Consider the following 20,459-nt stretch of genomic DNA (forward strand, 5'->3'; position numbering starts at 1 on the left):
TAATGACACATCTAGGTAATGGGACAGCATGCAGTCATTAAAAAGAATCTGGTAGCTCTGAAAGGAACTACAGGGAGCAATTTCCATGTTTGTGTGCTAAGTGAAAATAGGAAGGAGCAGAAGAAGCATATATGGTGTGCTGTTTCTTTCTTTCTTTTTTTTTTTTTAAGATTTTACTTATTTATTTGACAGGCAGAGATTACAAGTAGGCAGAGAGGCAGGCAGAGAGAGAGGAGGAAGCAGGCTCCCTGCGGAGCAGAGAGCCTGATGCGGAGCTCTATCCCACGGGAAAATTAGGGGACTGGGGAAGAGCGAAAAAAGACTTTTTACTATATATCTTTTATCTTTTTGTATTTTATATCAGTTGCACATATTGCCTCTCCAAAAATAATATTTAGAAAATTACAAATAAAGCTCAGTTCTTTTTCATTTTTTTTTAAGATTTTATTTATTTATTTGAGAGAGAGCACAAGCAGGCAGAGAGGCAGGCAGAGAGAGAGGAAGAAGCAGGCTCTCTGCTGAGCAGAGAGCCAGATGTGGGGCTTGATCCCAGGGCTCCGAGTTCATGACCTGAGCCGAAGGCAGCAGCCTAACCCGCTGAGCCACCCAGGCACCCCACTCAGTTCTTTTTCAAAGGTGTTTACCATTTCATGTTATGGATCCTCTATCCTAACGTTACCTGTTTCAGTTAACAAGCACACCTAACCTCCACAGGTGTACCTTCCCTGCACCTAGATTCACTAGTATAGTTGATGCATCTTTCTTCCTTTGCCTGCCCTCGGCAGCAACAGAAGTAATAAAAAAAGAGAAAATGAGATTCTCTGGTCCATGTAACCTTTTTATCTACTTGGACTGCTCATCACAGTATCTGATACCTGAATCTATCTGTTTTGTTGTTGTTGTTCTATTTTATTTTATTTCTTTTAAACATTTTATTTATTTGACAAACAGAGATCACAAGTAGGCAGAGAGAGAGAGAGGAGGAAGCAGGCTCCCCACTAAGCAGAGAGCCTGATGCGGGCCTCAATCATAGGACCCTGGGATCATGACCAGAGCCAAAGGCAGAGGCTGTAACCCTCTGAGCCACCCAGGTGCCCCCTTTCTTTCTATTTTAAATTAATCTTCTTGCCCAGATCTTTTATTCTTTATTTACTTATTTATTTAATCTTTGTCCATTTTACTTACTTACTTATTATTTATTTATTTATTTATTTAAAATTAATTTCTTTGCCCTAGGTGGGGCTTGAACTCAGGACTCAGAGATCAGTAATTGCAGGCTCCAGGAGCTCCATTTCTAAAAAATTTATTTTATTTACTTATTTATTTTTGATGTCCACATCTTTTAATGCACCTGCCTCCTGGAGACAGCAACATCTTCTTAAGCTGAGGAAGATGAAGGAAGTTTTTAAAAAGAAGATTTTAAAAAGCTCGGAGTTTGGCCAAAGGCGCTCCTTCAAGCTCCTGCTTAAGTGCGCATTTCCTCTTGGCTTTAAGGAGATGTCCTTCGGCCAGAAGGGCGTTTTTTTTGTCTCCAGTCTACGCAGACCCAAACTTTTTCTCTCATCACGTGCCTGGCCCGAGCCAGTCGGCTGCTCCGTAACTCGATCACTGTGACCGGCCTCCCCAAGCCACCGAGGAGCCGCGAGGGTGGGCAGCCGCGCAGTGACAGCAGCCGCCTAGGTAGGGGCGGAGGAGAAGGGGAGGCGAGCGTGGGCTGTGGACCGGGACCTCGGAAGAGCTGGGACACGGACCCCTGCAGAGGTGAGCGGGGGAACTGCCGGGGAGGGAGCTGTTCGCCACCGTCTGGGCGAGTTCCCTTAAAGAAAGAAAAAGTGCGTTCTTCTCCCCTCTGCTCCCTCTCAGTCCTCCCCCACGTAAAAAATAGGTGAGATTTGCCTCTGATCGTTGATCTGGGCCGTCTTCTTGCTGCCCAGAGCCCCCGACAAGGCCCTTGCTGATGTCTGCAGACTCTGCCTTTGTGCCATCCCCTCCTCTGTCCTCCTGTCCGGCTAGCACCTGACAGTCTGTCCTGTCAGATGGTCAGGGTTGGGCTTCACAACCCTGTGTATAAAGGGCAAACTCTCTAGTCAGAACTCCGAAGAGGAAAAGCCAACTGCAAGTCTGGCGGGGAAACCACAAACTGCTTCTCTGACCTTTCGGATCACCTGGAGGGCACATAGGCAATTTTAAGGGTCTTAAAACAAGATCAAGGTGTGAGCTAGAGATGGGCTACCGTGTCCAAGCTGTCTTGTCGCCACATACAAAGATGTATCAGTGGTCTTAGAATTACTGGCCATTCCGTAGTTGCCGGGAAGGACTCCCACAAAGCTTCCTGGGTGAGAGGATGCAGTCTGTGTACCTTGATGGGGATGAACGATAAGGCTGGTCGTTTCCAGGGGCTCATATGGACCCTTTGGGGCTTTAGGCAAGCAAAACAGGATACAGACTGCGGTTTGCTTCAGTTCCATGCACAGTTCCAACCACATCTCTTACATTGAGAGATCATGATTCTAAAATCAACTTGATAAAATGGAAAAGCTCTGAACTCCAGCCTCTGGCCATGGAAAGAAAAGGCCTTAGTCCCAGGGAAAGGTGCTGATACCTTGAAAGCAAATATTGGACACCTTCTGAGGGCAAAACACATTACTATTTTTTTTAAGATTTTGTTTATTTATTTGACAGACAGAGATCACAAGTAGGCAGAGAGGCAGGCAGACAGAAAGAGAGAGGAGGAAGCAGGCTCCCCCCTAAGCAGAGAGCCCAATGCGGGGCTCGATCCCAAGACCCCAAGATCATGACCTGAGCTGAAGGCAGAGGCTTTAACCCACTGAGCCACCCAGGTGCCACAACACAGTACTTTTTATTCAGTTCTCCTTTCCTTTATTCAGCAGATACTGTCTGCCACATGGCAGGTTTGTGGACCTCACAGTAAACAAACAGGCAGGCTCATTTTCACAGGCACGCTATCAGGCGGGACAGGCCGTTCTTAAACGATACACATACCCCATAGAAAAGGCAGGGAAGGGAACGTTGGTAGAACAATCCTCAGTCTTTTGGCTCGGAGTCTCACCTTTCTTTCCGGCATTTCGTCTTCTGGAATGAGAATCTTTTCATCCACAAAAGCCTCACTTGTTCTTAGACCTTGGTCACAGCAGCTCCTCAAATCTTCCTCACCACAGGCTTTAAGCTGGGCAACTACATTTCTGGTCAGTGTCCTCCCCCTTAGAGACAGTCTGCTCAGCTTTTTCCAAGACAATGAACAGCCTGAGAGCAGAGACTGAGGTGGTGGGAGTTCTCATCCTCCTGTTGGTCGCCCTCTCCCGATGTTGTCTCCCACTTACGAAAGAGAATTTGTGCTCATCCAAACACACACTCGGCGCCCAGCAAAGTCTCAGGAAGCCTGGATTTTCCCAGAAACTGTGGAGTTTGGAACAAGTCAATTCAGCTCATTGAGGCTAATCTTTGCTTATAAAATAGAAAAGGTGGAGTAGACAATCAACGAGGTCTCACTTGTTCTTTTTTTCTCCTTTGAAAGTAAATAATTCTAGTAATTTCACGGTATGTTTACAAAGAAACAGTACATAGTCATGTAAAGATGGTATGTCTTACACCTATAAAATGGGAACCCTCATCAACCATGCAGAATATTCAGGGACCTAGAATCTGAAAGAGGGGCACCTGGGTGGCTCAGTCGGTTAGGCATCTGCCTGTGGCTTAGGTCATGATCCCAGGGTCCTGGGATAGAGTCCCTCATGGCTCCCTGCTCAGCGGGGACCCTCTTTCTCCCTTTGCCTGCCTCCCCCTGCTTGTGCGCTCACTCGCTCTCTCTCTCTCTGACAAATAAATAAAAGCTTAAAAAAAAAATCTGAAAGTGTCAGGCTGCAGAAAAAACTTAAAAGTCTCTACCCACCCCATACCCTCACCCCATTCGTCTATTCTGTCTCTTGTCTGTATTCAGATTCTCAAGGTCATGAACATCAGCTTTAGCCTCACTGTATCATTTTACTAGACCGAGAATTCTGCAATAAATAGCTTGTATAGTCAGAATCAAAAGAACCATACTTAAAAAGTATCTAATTTGGATAATCTCACAATATGTATCAACTTCCCTTTAAAGGGGAATCGGTTCGTTGTTAGGAAGTATTAGAATATTTTTCTTTGGTGCCTTTCTTTCTTTCTCTTCCCTAAATGCATTCCCATCCTATGCAATTTCATATTCTCCTCCTACATACTTTCTCACTTGAAAAATCAAAGCTATGCAGTATTACTTTATTGAATACGGCAAGAAGCATCTCCTATTCACCTTTGTATCTATCCCCTATGGCTACCTTTGTATCTTGCATACAGTAAAGGTTTCTTGAAAGAATTATTACTATTTTAGAGAAAACATGTTCTGTTTTCCCTCTGGTATTAAAACACAGGCGCGTGTGCTCGCAGTATCTAATCCATTATTCATGGCTGATAGAGGCTGATCTCATTCCTTTGTGTTCCTTTACAACCCTGATGCCCACCCTGCATGCACAACATCAGCACATTCTACACTGTTTGCAGACTCGGTTGGTATAATAAGCACTGAAATCAAGTTTTGCCACTAAATAGCCATGTAATTTGAACTGAACACTGAACCTTTCTATGCCCCCATGTCTTCCAGTGGAAAACAGTAGCATCTGACTTGAAGGGCTCTGAGATCACGTCTAGTTGTTGGATGGGAGACTTTAGAAAGGTAAAGGAAAAGGTCAGAGAGAGAAAGCACAATAAAAGTGGAGTGATTATAGCACCTGAATATATCACATATTAATAATCGCCATTGGCTTTATTTGCCAAAATCTCTAACTTGAGCATTCCCACTGGCAGTCAATGTGAAGGAACTTCTGCGGTTGAAGACACATCTGCCTACCATGTTTGGGGACTTCTCTAGAACCTTCCTACAGACTCTGTCCACTTAAAACTGAAAACACATCTGCCAGCAGGTAGAGAGGCACAGAAAACAAGCTTCTTTGGCATAAAATATTCAGCAGAATATAGGCTTGTGCAGCTTAGAGGAGTCAGCCTCCTATGTAAATATCTTGGGAGATAGTATGTGGGCGTATTAGCTTAGCCAAAGAACACATATTTGGAAGTGCTTCTTTGCCTCCACTGAGATCAGATGTGGACAGAAAAATGTTGGGACTCCTGCTGCCAAAGAGGCCTTCCCAGCACCAGAAGATAAAGAGTCACCTTTCCTTTGGCCAGAAGGTTTACCCGGAGCCGAGGGTTCCCACGTAGAACTTCTCTCATTGCTCAGTCTGGTGGCACTCGGTTTCCATCCTATGGACACAGTGGGCGTCAACACTCTGCCTTTGCTTTTTGTTTGGTTGGTTTGGTTTGGTTTGGGGTTTTTTTGTTTGTTTGTTTTTTAAAGACTATTTATTTATTTGAGAGAGAGAGTATGCACATGAGTGGAGAGAGGAGTAGAGGGAGAGGGAGAAGCAGACTCTGCTGAGCAGGGAGCCTGATGAAGAGCTCGATCCCAGGACCCAGGAACATGACCTGAGTGGGAGGCAGACACTTATCCCACTGAGCCACCCAGGTGCCCCAGGACTCTCTCTGCCTTTGGAATCAAGCAGAGCTGCCTCCTTCCAGGGTCAAGGTCTCATGGTACAGACAGTCATCCTCATCTCTCTTAGTTCTTGTTTTTAATTTTAATATCTGGTTCTGTTTATTTATACTTTAGACCCAGTCTCCATCTCCAAAGAGTTTGAAATAGCTCCCAATAAAGGATATATACAATTGAACAGCTGCAAATAGGTAAAACCTGATAAGAAACCATCCGGCACAAATAAATACCTTTCGTACTGTTCTGAATTGTGATCTGTAGAAAAAAGAACCAGAAGCTTTGCCGCTACTGCTCTTCCTTGGGACCATGTAAAGTTGTTAACCTTTCTCCTGATCCCCTCTGCCTCCCCCTCCCTGTCACCACAAAAAAAGGAGAAGAAGAAACAAAGCACTGGTTCTTTTTTTTTTTTTTTTCAATGTTATGTTAGTCACCATATAGTATATTAGTTTTTGATGTAGTGTTCTATGATTCATTGCGTACAACACCCAGTGATCATTGCAATACATAACCTCCTTAATATCCATCACTGGGGCCCCCCATCCCCCTACCCCTGCCCCTCTGAAACCCTCAGTTTGTTTCCTAGAGTCCACAGTCCCTCTGATTTCCTCCCCGCCTTCATTTTTCCCTTCCTTCTCCTAATATCCTCTATGCTATTCCTTGTGTTCCACATAGAAGTGAAACCCTATGATAATTGTCTTTCTCTGCTTGACTCCATCAGAGTTACCTTTAATAATCTAATGAAAGCTATGGACCTTTCTATCCTGAAGAATGAACATGGAAAAAATTGGCCTATACTTTCAGGGGAAACAGACTTCTCAAAGGAATTGAAATTAATCTGATTTTTGAGAAAGGGAAAGTTAATTAAAGAGAGAGCTAATTACTCTTCAAATCTTCAATAAAATGTTTCCAACAAATGGGCATTGAATTTATTTTAAAAACTTTTAACAGTTCTGTAATTTTCTAAATAGGTAAAAACATACTCACGGTACCAAATTCAAAAGGCAGGAAACAGCATATAGTAAAAAGATAGCCTTCTTTCTATCCTGTCCCCTAGTGGCCCGGTTCACCTCACCAAAAGCCACCATTGTAAACAGTTTCTTAGATACTCTTCCAGCAGTAGTCTAATATTCTATGTATTATCCCATGCACACTTAAACAGGACACACACACACACACAAATATTCCATGCATTGTTTATTTTTCCCACTTAATACTTCTGGAGAGTACACACAAAGCCTTATTCCTTTACTGAATGAAAATTGTTTCACCATTGGATGCAATATAATTTTCTTAACCAGCTGCTATTGATGGACATTTAACTTGTTTCTAATCTTTAGCCATTAAAAACTGTTACATTGAACATCTTTATACATACATCATTTTTTATATAGGACTGTATAATTTAAAAAAAATCCCCCAAAGTGTATTTGAGCATTAAATTTAACTCTGAGCTTAATCGGTAGCCAAAGCAAAAAGGCGCACATGGAGGGACCAAAATGGATCGCCTCAGTTTTGTTTTGCATATTACAAAAAAGTATACTACTTCTTCCAAAGAGGAGAACTGTACACTAATTTCTATGTAGACTTTAGCATCTGTATATTCATACAAAGTACATGGCTTCCTTTGGAGAATGAAATAATGGAGTAGGGAATACCTTCAGTGGCAGTAGTGATATTCATGTTCACACATCTATCTTGATTTTTTAAAGTTTTTTTTTAAGGTTTTATTTATTTATTTGAGAGAAAGAGTGTGAGCGAGAGAGAGAGCATGAGCAGAGGGGAGATAGAGGGAGAAGCAGGCTCCCGCTGAGCAAGGAAACCGATGCAGGGCCCAGTCCCAGGACCCTGGGATCAAGACCTGAGCTGAATGCAGATGCCGAACTGACTGACCCACCCAAGTGCTCCTATTTTTTTTTAAGTTTTTATTTAAATTCCATTCAGTTAAAACAAAAAACAAATAAGTTCCAGTTAGTTAACATACAGGGTGATATGTCAGGCGTACTGTGTACTGAGTTAGCACGTCATACAACACGTGCCCTCCTTCATGCCCGTCACCTGTTGCACCCGTGCCCCACCTCCTCCACCCAGCTCATTCTTGATAGCTAAGGGTCTCTTTCTTGGTTTACCCTCCCTCTCTTTTTTTTCCTCCCTGTGTTCATTTGTTTTGTTTTTCACATTCCACCTACTAGTGAAATCATACGGTATTTGTCGTTCTCTGATTTATTTCACGTGGCATTATACTCTCTAGCTCCATCAACGTTATTGCAAATCACAAGATTTCGCTCTTTTGATGGCTAAATAATATTCCACTGTGTACACGTATGTGTGTGTGTACATACGTGGATATATATATATAGTTTATCTATTCCATATGTATATATAATATATATATTCTGTACATACACACACACCCCATATCTTTATCCATTCATTAATCGATAGATGCTTGGGCTGTTTCCATAATTTGGCTATTGGAAATAGTGCTGCTATAACCATCGGGGTACATGTATCCCTTTGAATTAGTGTTTTTGTGGTCTTCAGGTAAATACCTAGTAGTGCGATTGCTGGATCATAGGGTAGTTCTATTTTTAACTTCTTTTCTTTTTTTAAAGATTTTATTTGTTTATTTGAGAGATAGAGAGAACGAGCTGTGGGGAGGGCCAAAGGTGGGGAGAGAGAGAGAGAGAGAATAGCAGACTCCCTACTGAGAGCAGGAAGCCTGATCCGGGGCTCAATCCCAGGACCCGGAGATCATGACCTAATCTGAAGGTGGACGCTTAACTGACTGAGCCCCCCAGACACCCCTATTTTTAACTTTTTGAGGAACCGCCATACTGTTCCCCACAGTAGGTGCACTAGCTTATGTTCCCACCAACAGTGCAAGAAAACTCCCCTTTGACCACATCCCTGCCAACACCTGTTGTCTCTTGTACTGTTGATTTTAGCCGTTCTGACAGGTGTGAGGTGATCTCTCAATGTAGTTTTGACTTGCATTTCCCTGATAATGAATGATGTGGAGCATCTTTTCATGTGTCTGTTGGCCACCTGGATGTCTTCTTTGGAGAAGTGTCTATCCATGTTTTCTGCCCATTTTTAAATGGATTATTCATTTTGGGGCATTGAGTTTGATAATTTCTTTATGTATTTTGGATACTGACCCTTTATCGGATATGTCCTTTGCAAATATCTTCTCCCATTCCATAGGTTGCTTTTTAGCTTTGTTGATGTTTCCTTGGCTGTGACAGAACCTTCCTATTTTGCTGTAGCCCCAGTAGTTTATTTTTGCTTTTGTTTCCCTGGCCTCAGGAGACCTATCTAGAAAAAAGTTGCTATAGCCGATATCTGAGAAATTACTGCCTGTGCTTTCTTCAAGGGCTTTTATGGTTTCATGTCTCAAACTTAGGTCTTTAATCCATTTCGAGTTTATTTTTGTATGTGGTGTAAGACAGTGGTCAAGTTTCATTCTTTTGCGTGTAGCTGTCCAGTTTTTCCCAACATAGTTGACAAGATAGTCTTTTTTCCCATTGGATATTCTTCTTGCTTTGTTAAGATTAATTGGCCATATAATTGTGGATTCAGTTCTGGGTTTTCTATTCTGTTCCATTGATCTGTGTGTCTGATTTTGTGACATCTTGTTTTGTTTTGTTTTTTTAAGTATGATGTAGGGGTGCCTGGGTGGCTCAGTCGATTAAGTGTCTGCCTTTGGCTCAGGTCATGATCCCAGGTTCCTGAGATCGAGCCCTGAATCAGGATTCCTGCTCATTGGGGAGTCTGCTTCTCCCTCTTCCACTGCCTCTCCCTGCCCCGCCCCCCATCTTGTGCTATCTCTCATATAAATAAAATCTTTTTTAAAAAAAGATTTAAAAAGGGGCACCTGGGTGGCTCAGTGGTTTAAGCCTCTGCCTTCAGCTCAGGTCATGATCTCGGGGTCCTGGGATCGAGCCCCGCATCGGGCTCTCTGCTCAGCAGGGAGCCTGCTTCCCCCTCTCTCTCTGCCTGCCTTCTGCCTACTTGTGATCTCTCTCTGTCTATCAAATAAATAGATAAAAAAAAGATTTAAAAAGTATGATCTAGGGGCACCTGGGTGGCTCAGTGGGTTAAGCCTCTGCCTTCGGCTCAGGTCATGATCTCAGGGTCCTGGGATTAAGCCAGGCATTGGGCTCTCTGCTCAGTAGGGAGCCTGCTTCCCCCTCTCCCCCTGCCTGCCTCTCTGCCTACTTTGTGATCTCTGTTAAATAAATAAATAGCATCTTTTTTTTTTTTTTTTTTTTTAAGTATGATCTAGGGGCACCTGGGTGGCTCAGTGTGTCAAAGCCTCTGCCTTCGGCTCAGGTCATGATCCCAGGGTCCTGGGATCGAGTCCTGCATCAGGCTCCCTGCACGGCAGGGAGCCTGCTTCCTCCTCTCTCTCTGCCTGCCTCTCTGCCTACTTGTGATCTCTGTCAAAGAAATAAATAAAATCTTAAAAAAAAAAAAAAAAGAATGATCTAACTAAAACCCAGCATTCCTTGAATAAACTAAAATGAAATCAAGGAGGAAAAGCTTCAGTTTTGAGGTTGGAGATCATGGATCATGTGTCTGAGTGCAGAGAAAACCTGGGCATTGTCCTCCTCTAAAGATTTCTTCGGTATGCCGGATCTCCTGCCCTGCTCAGTATTTTCTTAGCTCTGGCACGGACTTCTAGCTTAATACTTTCCATACAGATTTTGGAATGATGGGTTTATGTAAATGAGGGTTTCTCATTTATCGTTGCATCTGCATGGTTCCTTGCACAAAGTAAGTTCTAAACAAATGTCCCTGAAAGGAACAGATGAGTTTCTAAAGATCAGAGACCATGTCCCATTAGCTTCTTGACCTCTTGGCAAAGATAATGATGCTAAGTTGGGGAAAAGCTAGGATGAGGCTCTGGCTTATAAGTGAAGTTCCTACAGCAGAGCAGTCCCAGAAGCTTACCAAATAAACCCCAGTCCTTTTGTTTCCTTCTCCAGAAGGGATGGTTATTTCAACAGGGTCAACAGAGCCTTTCACAGTTCCCAGCAAGAACTGAGGATGGAAATCCAAGGTGATAGAAAAGGTGATCCAAGGTGATTCTGCCGGTCTGCAAATAACTTGTACACATTGAGAGTCTCAGCTCAAGGTGCTTCCTTTGACCCTTGGTTCCTTATCATTAAGACACTTGGTCTGCTCAGCCCCAAAGGTCCTAGAACCACTACCTTCCTCATGCTGAAAGATCTGTGCCTTTCAGAATTCCAGGCAGCAAGCTGCCAGATTGAAAAATGACCCTGTCTTGTCCAAGAATCTGTCCCCATGTAAAGGGTGACTTCTTGGAACGGGCCCCTAACCACATGCAGGATGTGGAGCAAACTTGGAATCAGGCCAACAGGAGCTGCTCAAGACAGGGCAGACAGAGAAAACTGTTATTTAAGGGAGAGTTTTTGGAAATGCTTTAACACCTGGATTATTAAGTAACATGTGCTGTCCGAGATGGGGTGCAGGGGTGTTCACCGCAGTTGGGGCTGACTTCCCATCCCTTCCTTTTGGAAGCCTTGGGTGGTGAGGAATATGACTACAGAGCACCCATGAGCACGCAAGCAAGCAAAGCACTCCTGGCTGCCATCCCAGGTCAGACAAGAGAAAATGCTGGTGGCTTTGCTCCAGTCCATTGCTTCTCTTCCATCGCTTTCCATGACAACTCGCAGGAGGCAGAGTTCACACCTAAGGCCTGCTAACAGGCTCTCCTCTATCCTCTGGAACAGAGGGAGTTGGAAGAAGGAGCAGGGATGGCAAAGAAGCTGGCCTCTAGGGGCGGGGCCAAAGCGTGGCTGAAACTCTTTCTCCTGCCTCTAGGTGGGGATTGGGCTGATTGACACCACACTACGCCTTCTGGTTCCTTTCCTTAAATCAGATGCTGTCTCCCTGACTGGATATCAGATGTCCCAGTATTCCTGCCTGACAGCTTTTCCTCTGAGCTGACCGCATCCCTCCTGCATACCGTCGTCCCAGTGAGATGGTGAGGAGCTTGCATGTCACCTCCTCCTGCTGTCCTCACTCCTCAGACCCTGGAAGGCACTTCATAGGTCACTGCTGTCTTTCTCCAGCCTAAATAATCTACAAGAAATGTGGATCATAGAGAAGAAGTATTTCCTAAGTTCATAGTTGGTCAACATGCACCTAGAATAATACAAGCGAGAACAATCAAACTCAAAAGAATAAAATATCCTTAGAGATACTGAAAGCCAGGCTTTGATCCTGGCTGTGCCATCTATGAACTCTGGGAGGTTGTCAGCCCTCCTTTATTGAGTTTCCTTCATCCTCATCACAGAGCAGGACCAGATGATCTGTAATGCTTCCCTTCAGCCAGCTTAGGACACCCTTCCACAAGGACAATAAACAGTGTTGGTGAGGATCTAAGATTAGAGCCCTCATACATTGCTGCTGGAAATGTAGAAAGGTGCAACCACTTTACATTCCTGGAAAGGTTCAGTGTCGTGACTGTAGGGCCCAGCATGTCCACCCCTAGGCATGTATCCAGTGAAATAAAAACATGTCCATGCAAAAGCTTGTGCATGAGTTACCATGAGAACTACAGAGTGGCAGCAGCCACTGTCTATCTACCCACAGATGCTGTCTACCCAGCAGCCGTCTGTCTACCCACAGATGAATGGATAAGTGAAATACGATATATCCACGTAACAGAATGTTCCTTGGCAATCAAAAAATGATGTAGTGATCCATGCTATAACACAGATGACTCCTGAAGACATGCCCAGTGAAAGAAGGCGCTCACAAAGGGCTACATAGCGTATGATTCCATTTATCTGAAATGTCCAGAATAGGCAAAACCGAGAGACAGAGAGTGAGTGGATCACTGGATGCTTAGGGCTAGAGTTGGGGCAGAAGGAGAAAGGAATTGGAAATTGATGAGTAAAGGGTGCAGGGTTTCCCTTTGGGACAATGAAAATGTTCTGACATGAATCATGGTGATGAGTGCACGACTCTATGAACATACTAAAAGCTGAATGAATGCACATTTTCAATGGGTAAATCATATGGTATGTGAATTGTGTATCAATAAAGACATATATTTAGGATTTTATTTATTCCTTTGGGAGGCAGAGAGAGGACTGGCGGTGGGAGAGGCAGAGGGAGAGGAAGAACCAGACTCCCCGCTGAGCTGGGAGCCCAACGTGGGGCTCCATCCCAGGACCTTGAGATCATGACCTAACCTGAAGGCAGATGCTTAGCTATCTGAGCCACCCAGGAGCCCCAAGACATTTTTTTTTTTTTTTAAGATATTGTCCGAGAGAGCACAAGCAAGGACAGCAATAGGTAGAGGGAAAAGCAGGTTCCCCATGAGCAAGGAGCCCAGTGTCAGGGTCGATCCCAGGACCCTGGGATCGTGACCCCAGAAGAAGGCAGATGCTTAACTGAGCCACTCAGGCACCCCATGTTATCTTTTAAAATTTAAATGCCTTTATTGAGGTACACCCAGGTAGCTCAGTGAGTTAAGCATCTGCCTTCTGCTGGGGTCATCGGGCTCCTTGTTCAGCGTGGAGCCTGGTTGTCCCTCTCTCTCTGCTGCTTCCCTGCTGGTGCTCTCTCTGTCAAATAAATAATATCTTATTAAAAAATGAGAACAAATACAATTTTATTTTTTATTTTTTTAGAGGTTTTTATTTATTTCTCAGAGAGAAAGAGAGAAAGGGAGAAGCACGCTCTCCGCTGAGCAGGGAGCCCAACATGGGACTCGATCCAGGACCGTGGGATCATGACCCGAGCTGAAGGCAGCCGCTTAACTGACGGAGCCACCCAAGCGCCCCTAAATACAATTCTAAAGTCCCCTCAGCCTTACCAGCAGAGCATGTGATCCAGCTGTTAGATTGTTGCCATGCTGGTGGGTGAGAAATAATTTCTCATTGTAGTTTTATTTTTTTTAATGTTTTATTTATTTGAGAGAGAGAGACAGAATGAGGAGCGGAGCAGAGGGGGAGGGAGAGGGACAAGCAGACTCTGCACAGAGGAGCCTGATGCCGGGCTCAGTCCCATGACCCCGAGATGATGACCTGAGCCAAAACCAAGAGTTCACCACTCAGCTGACTAGGCCACCTACGTGTCCCCTCTCATTGTAGTTTTAGTTCACATTTCTCTTATCACAGAGGCAGTTCAGCATCTGTTCAGTTCAAAGTGCATTTACATTGATTTCCTTTTATCATATGTTACATTCCTATATATATCTGTTTCTGGACTTTCTCATGCATTATATATGTCTGCCTGTTCATGTGCTAGCACCACACTTACTAGAGCTTTGCAATAAGACAGGTAGTGAGATACTCAGCAAATCAAGCTGGTTGGCAACTCAGGGCAAGTGCCATCCCCAGCCACCCAACTACCAAATCCAGCCACTGTCCCAGGCTGCCATTTTCCTGGAGAAACCATGGCATTGTTTCAGATACGGAGAAACGCTTTAAGTTTGTTGCAAAAACACTTAAGAGGAAGCTACTGGAAAAGGCCAAGATTAAAAAGGGCATTTAGAAGGGCACACAAAAGTTGCAAGAATGCATACTAAAGACACAAACCATCAGAAAACCCAAGCAATTAAAAAACAACAACAACAAAAAAACAAAAAACAAAAAAAAAACAAGCAATTAATTTCTTGAGGTTAAGGCCTAAACCTGATGCCACGGCAGCCTGGGAACAAACTGCAGTGACAATGAGCAAAGGCAAATCTTTCGTTCAAGACTTTCATAGGCCTGTGCTATCTTGAATTTGGCTCCAGCTCCACCCCCGGTTCCTCTCTACGTCCCATCCTGGGGCCTTTCCTGCCATTCTCTTAGTTGCTGGACTTCAGCCTGTATTGCTAGGCTTGCTTCCAGCTGGACTATGGGCAACTTGAAGGCGGTGTCCTTGCCGTGGTTTGCCCAGTGTGCTCTGCAGTACCCATGAAAGGTCACGGGGCCTGGTACACAGTAGGTCCCAGTGGTTCGTGCTTGTTTGATTAAATTACGTGGGTTGGATTTCATGATGTCGTTGGTATCTCCCCCAGTGGGTCAACTTAGGGAAGTTCCGTTCTTTAGCAGTGCAAACTTCTAGCTTCTGCTTTCTGCCAAGAAGAAGGGATGGGAGTCGGGATTGGGTGAGAAGACATTTGCCAGAGCCAGTCTGTGCCTCCTAGACCTCAGGTGATGGCCATTCCCTTTACCAACCCACAGCCCATAGCTTACGTAGCCTTCCAGAACCACATCAGGAACAAGGAAATGCAGTTTCCTAGCCTCTGCCCTAAGAGACTCTGATTTGGAGCGTAGCCTGGAAATCCAGGCTTCGACCAATCCCCAGGTGACCGAGGTAGGAGTTCCCGAGGTCCATCTGGGCCAACACTGGCCCAACGAACCAGATCCTCTGATTCAGCCTCTCCGTGTACATGGGCTATGCAAGTCCTGTGCAAAGGCCGCAGGAAGGGCACACCAGAAAGCCCGTCCTCATGGTGGTTATAGTCCCCCAGCAGGGATCACACAACCGGGGACCCTGTTGTTATTCTCATTTTATGGCGAAGGAAATCGAGGCTCAGAGAGGACATTTTGACCAAGGTCATAAAACCAGTAAGTGACAGACCCATTGATGATAGAACCTTGAGAAAGGTGTCAGATTTCCAGACTCACTGTCTAATGATTCCTGCATGTAAATACACCGTTCATTCAAATCCTGTTGAACAGGTTACAAAATGCTTCCATTTCAGTCAGTGTTACAAAAAACAGCCCCTGTGTGTGGTAGCCTGAGTTCACAGAGGTTACACCAGCTGTCCATGCAGATCATGGGCCTGGCCCTGGCTTCAGTCTTGGGGCTGTAGGCCATCAGCAGTTAGGGTGCCATGGAGGTACAGAGGAAAGCTTTCTCCTGAATGAGACGAGGTTGTGCTGAGGCAGGGAGTAAAGCTATTCCAGCGGAGAATTTGTCACAGTTCCTCCTGTAGAGAACCCTTTCCTTGCCGAGGGAGTCCCCCACTGCCAACTCTGATTCATGTTACCTTGTGCCCACACCAATTCCATCTCCAGATGTGGGAGCCCAGACAGAGGTTATCTAACTCCCCAGATGGTTTTAGTCAGTAGCCAGCTTTAAAAAACCACACCTAGCCATTCCCCTTGACATTCTTCAGCCAGTCTTTACACTTGCTTGTTGCCTCTGAACATGACCTCATGACTCACTGGTGCTTTCTTGTTCCAGATGAAGGGAGAAGCTGGAAGAATGCAACACAGTGACAAGCCAAAGCAGGTAACTCCTGGCACCCCACCCACGGAGCTAGTGAGAAGGCAGCTACTGGCTCCTTCCATAGCTGCCCGTGCTATGTATCTGGGGTCTCTACCAAGGTCTAGGAGTTGCTGACACCTTGGTGGTGTGCTCATTTCAGTAGCTGGGCAAAGACCACTGGATTCCTGGCTGCCATATAACTCAACTCCTTTGCCCATGCAAGGTGAGGTAGCAGGATGCCTGGAGAAGACCTAAAAAGCCTGAGGCCATCTTCCCATTGTCTCCTGGCCCCAAGGAATGCTCTGTCCCTCGGGCCTTTGAAACCACCCCTTTTTATAACTGCTCTGGAGATAGGAGAAGCCCACTGGAGGCTGGAAACTGGGATTGGAAACCAACCCAGCAGACTTCTGAGCTGACTTCTGCCCTGTGCTCTTGCGTGGCACAGAGACCTTTGGCTTGTTTATAGTCCTTTCACTTGGGCTGCCAGAGAGAGATAACACAATCTCGCCCCCCAAAAAGTAGCTATTCTTCTATGCGAAATTGAGGTTATTTATTTAATTTAGCTTGATCTGACTACACGCAAATGAAAAATTCCTAGCGAGTCTGGAAAAGTTTGTGAAAAGGGTCCTCTGAGTACTAAAAAAGGAATAATCGCCAAGCCTGAGTTAAATGTTTGGCAAGCTTGAGGGTGAGTGTTCCATGGCCTGCTTAAAAGAACAAGTTCCCCTGATTGGTCCATCCAGCCCTCAAGGAGAGAGGGGAAAGTTCATTTCCAGAGCTCAGGGCCCTGAGGGGCATTAGTTTCAAAAACTTTTCACTGGCCACGGAAAATAACTGTTCTCTTTGGTCTTTCGATCAGAAGTACGAGAAGGTAACGCTGAAAATAAACAGACAGCTCAGTTCAAACAGCCTGCTCCTTCAGAGCTCCAAAGTCTGAGTTAAAACATGGTGTCCTGTTAGAGCAGCTTCCTGTAGCCAATGGCCCCTGAGCCTGTGTCCGTGGTCCAGCTCGCTGACTGCAGGAGAACTTCGGGCACACAGCTGCAGGGACCAGCCAGCTCTCTCCCGGGAAAGGATATAAGTAGACTCGATCTGGGCTTCGAAATAGGAGAGGGAAGGGACTTTTGTCATTTCTGTCCACGGTACAGTGGAAATTGGTGACACAGCCAGTAGCATTTTCTTTCTATAAATCTGGCAGCTCATTTGACCATCAAGTTTGCAATGATCTCTACTTTAGACTTTTTGGAGGAGACTAGGTCAGGGACCGCCCAGTGATGGCCAGGGGTCCGTTCTTTCCCTTAGAACTGCTTGTTATCCTGGGCAGGGGCAGCCCAGGCTCCTCCCACTAGAAGCAGAGGAATTATTAAAAGTCAGAACATGTGTTCATTCGTTCTTTTTTCTTCCTGAGCAAGAGGGGAATGGGGATGGGGAAAGAGGTGTGGCCCATGAACAGTTTCTGCAGATGTTCCTGTGCTGGCTGGCTCCGCCTTGCCTGCCCACTGGAATTAGCTGGGGAGCTTTAAAAAGAAAACAAAAACAAAAATAAACAAACAAAAAGAAACAGAGAGACCCAGGTCTCACCCTGGAGACTCTTATGTAATCAGGCAGGGAAGGAATCTCGGGACTGGGATTTTTTTTAAAAGCTCCCAGGTGATTCCAGTGCCCCGAGAATGGGCATCTCTGCTCCACAGGAGGAGTGGTACTGAAGGCCCACTGCCGGGGAAGGCGTACCTGTCCTTCTCAGGGTGACAGAGCTGCATGCTAGTTGCTCTGGAGTCAGGCTTCTTCTCTTCCCTTCCCCAGCCTTGAACTCTCATTTTCCTGAACACACCCAAATACAGCCCCAGAGCTCTTGATAAGAAGAGCCTCCCACAGAAGCTGGGGAAAGGTCAGCAGATGTGTGATGCTGACGTGGTTGAGATACTGATCCCACATCTTCCTGCCAGGACTAGTTGTGAGCTGTCTGTAACAGCAGGAGGCTCGCTGGGGCCTGACACTTTCTTGTCCTCTAGGAGGGACACATCTGGGGCTCCATGAGGAGGACAGCTTTCATCTTGGGCTCTGGCCTTCTCTTGCTCGTGGCCTTCTGGAACTCAGTCACATGGTGAGCTGCCAGCTTTCCCTCACGACCTGGGGACAGTGTGCTGGGGGTCCTGAGGCGGAGCGTGTGGTGACAAACTGTCCACCCTCCGGTCTTCACCCAGAAACCTCTATGACTTCTCTTCCAAGGCATCTTCAGAGATTCTGGGGCGCGTCTGGCTCTTTTTGGCAAGCCCAGTGGGAGAGGCTGCTGTCGACATTCGAAGGGAAGGAGTGGGCCCTCTACATTATAGGTGAGCCTTCCGGACCACAAGTGCTTAGGGTTTGGGTACACGATCACAGCTTAATTCTTGGTCTGTGGTTTTCTTCTCTACTTCGAGATTTCTCAGCTCCTTATTTCAAGGAATGAAGACGTTTATGACGGCGGTAATCCAAAAGAGGGCTAATCATAGGCAGTCTGAAATGGCTGCCTAAGGATTTCTAAGAAAAGAACCTGAGACTCCCCTCCCCCTGAAAATAGAAAATTTTAAAAACAAACCGTGTGTCTGAAAATGAATGCATGTTTCGAGTACCAGTCCTGCTTCTGGAGGTCGGGTCCACAAGCACAGAGAGCTGCTCGATCTCCTGTGAGACTGTGTCCTCATCCCTGGTATAATTTAGCTCTTGGGGCTTGACAACAAGTGGTCACTTAATATTAATATATACTGATGTTGTGAATGACTCACAACAAGCCAAAGATAATATGGTAAAAGAAAAAAGACATTTTAATATAGATATTTATATCAGCATTATCGACAATGGTGAATGTCCTCAATCACGAGTTCATTCACGCAAAGAATGTTAATGTTACTCTGCCAAATTTTTATGGAGGATATAGAGATACTTAAGATGAATTGTTTATCTCATTTAAAAAACTATGTCACAGGGGTGCCTGGGTGGCTCAGTCAGTTAAGCATCTCCAGTTCTTGATTTGGGCTCAGGTCATGATGTCGGGGTCCTGAGATGGAGCCCGGTTTCAGGCTCTGTGCCCCGTGAGGAGTCTGCTTGGGATCCTGTGCCTTTTCTCCCTCTGCTGCTCTCCCCAATTCCCATACCTCCCACGTGTGCACTGTCTCTCAAAAAAAAAAAAAAAAAAAAAAAAAAGGGCGCCTGGGTGGCTCAGTGGGTTAAGCCACTGCCTTCGGCTCAGGTCATGATCTCAGGGTCCTGGGATCGAGTCCCGCATCGGGCTCTCTGCTCAGCAGGGAGCCTGCTTCCCTTCCTCTCTCACTCTGCCTGCCTCTCTGCCTACTTGTGATCTCTCTCTCTCTCTCTCTCTCTGTCAAATAAATAAATAAATAAATCTTTAAAAAAAATGTTTTTTTCTAAAAAATAGTAATAAAGGGGCGCCTGGGTGGCTCAGTGGGTTAAAGCCTTTGCCTTCGCCTCAGGTCATGATCCCAGGGTCCTGGGATCGAGCCCCACATTGGGCTTTCTGCTCTGCAGGGAGCCTGCTTCCTGCCTGCCTCTCTGCCTACTTGTGATCTCTGTCTGCCAAATGGATAAATAAAATCTTAAAAAAAAATAGTAATAAAAAACTATGTCACAGTCTAGAAGGGGAAATAAAAAAAAAAGTGCCAATTGTCATAAGCAAAAGTACAAATCAAATGTCCTTGACAATTGTTTTCAGCTGGAAGAACTCTGAAAACAGGCTAAACATTAAGTATGACAGGTTCAGTGCAAGCTGTCATTGAAAAGTCATTGGAAAGAACAATGTAGATTGCAAACATACCTGGGGAAGTAGTGGGAAAACATTTGATACATATACATACATATTTGTTACAGTGATGGGAAAACTGCCTTTCACCCCAATGATAAGCAAATACGAAGGAGATCAAATTTTAAGTGTTACAGCTGGAAAAAAGTTCAAGATCTTATCTTGTTGGGGCTTTTATTCTGTATTCCTTCAGGAGCCTTTGGATCTACAAGGAGGCACTACCTTGATGGTTGGCCCGCTAGGCAACCACCAACATAACATTATTTTTTTCCAAATTAAGAAAGCATATAATTTTTTTTTAATTTATTTATTTGACAGAGATCAGAAGTAGGCAGAGAGGCAGGCAGAGAGGGAGGGGGAGGCAGGCTCCCTGCTGAGCAGAGAGCCTGATTGGGGGCTGGATCCCAGGACTCGGGGATCATGACCTGGGCCGAAGGCAGAGGCTTAACCCACTGAGCCACCCAGGCGCCCCAAGAAAGCATATAATTTCTGAGAATAAAAGTAAATACATGTTCATTGTTAAAAATAAATATCAGACAATTCCAATAAGCATAAAGTGAAAGTCACCCACTCATATCCAAGAAATAACCACAGTTAATATATTAGTATAAGTCCTATAAATAATGTATAAATTAGTATAAATATAGAAGAGTCTATATTGGATATATGGTTGAACTTAGACAATAAACTATTTTTTTATTCTTTTTTATTGAATAGATTGTGGGCATCTTTCCATGTCAGTTCATATAAACTGACTTTACTATTTTAAGCTGCCCAGTCTAGTCCGTTATATAGAGATACTCTAATCTGTTTATTCCATTTCCT

General features: G+C 44.9%; 1 protein-coding gene across 4 annotated transcripts in view; it reads left to right on the plus strand.

Annotated features, from left to right (window-relative positions):
- Positions 1-1,570: 1,570 nt before the first annotated feature.
- Positions 1,571-20,459, plus strand: part of FAXDC2 (fatty acid hydroxylase domain containing 2) — a 28,666-nt gene continuing 9,777 nt past the window's right edge. The window contains exons 1-5 of one of the 4 annotated variants that reach the window (XM_082725125.1): positions 1,571-1,761; positions 11,502-11,606; positions 15,815-15,862; positions 17,851-17,942; positions 18,068-18,171. In XM_082725125.1, coding sequence (XP_082581251.1) covers positions 11,604-11,606; positions 15,815-15,862; positions 17,851-17,942; positions 18,068-18,171 — 247 coding nt within the window. In that variant the 5' untranslated portion in view covers positions 1,571-1,761; positions 11,502-11,603. The remainder of the gene's footprint in view (positions 1,762-11,501; positions 11,607-15,814; positions 15,863-17,850; positions 17,943-18,067; positions 18,172-20,459) is intronic. The other 3 variants (XM_082725126.1, XM_082725127.1, XM_082725124.1) reach the window with 3 other exon arrangements.

The sequence above is a fragment of the Mustela nivalis genome, assembly GCF_964662115.1.
Source record: "Mustela nivalis genome assembly, chromosome: 3".
Classification (NCBI taxonomy): Eukaryota; Metazoa; Chordata; class Mammalia; order Carnivora; family Mustelidae; genus Mustela; species Mustela nivalis.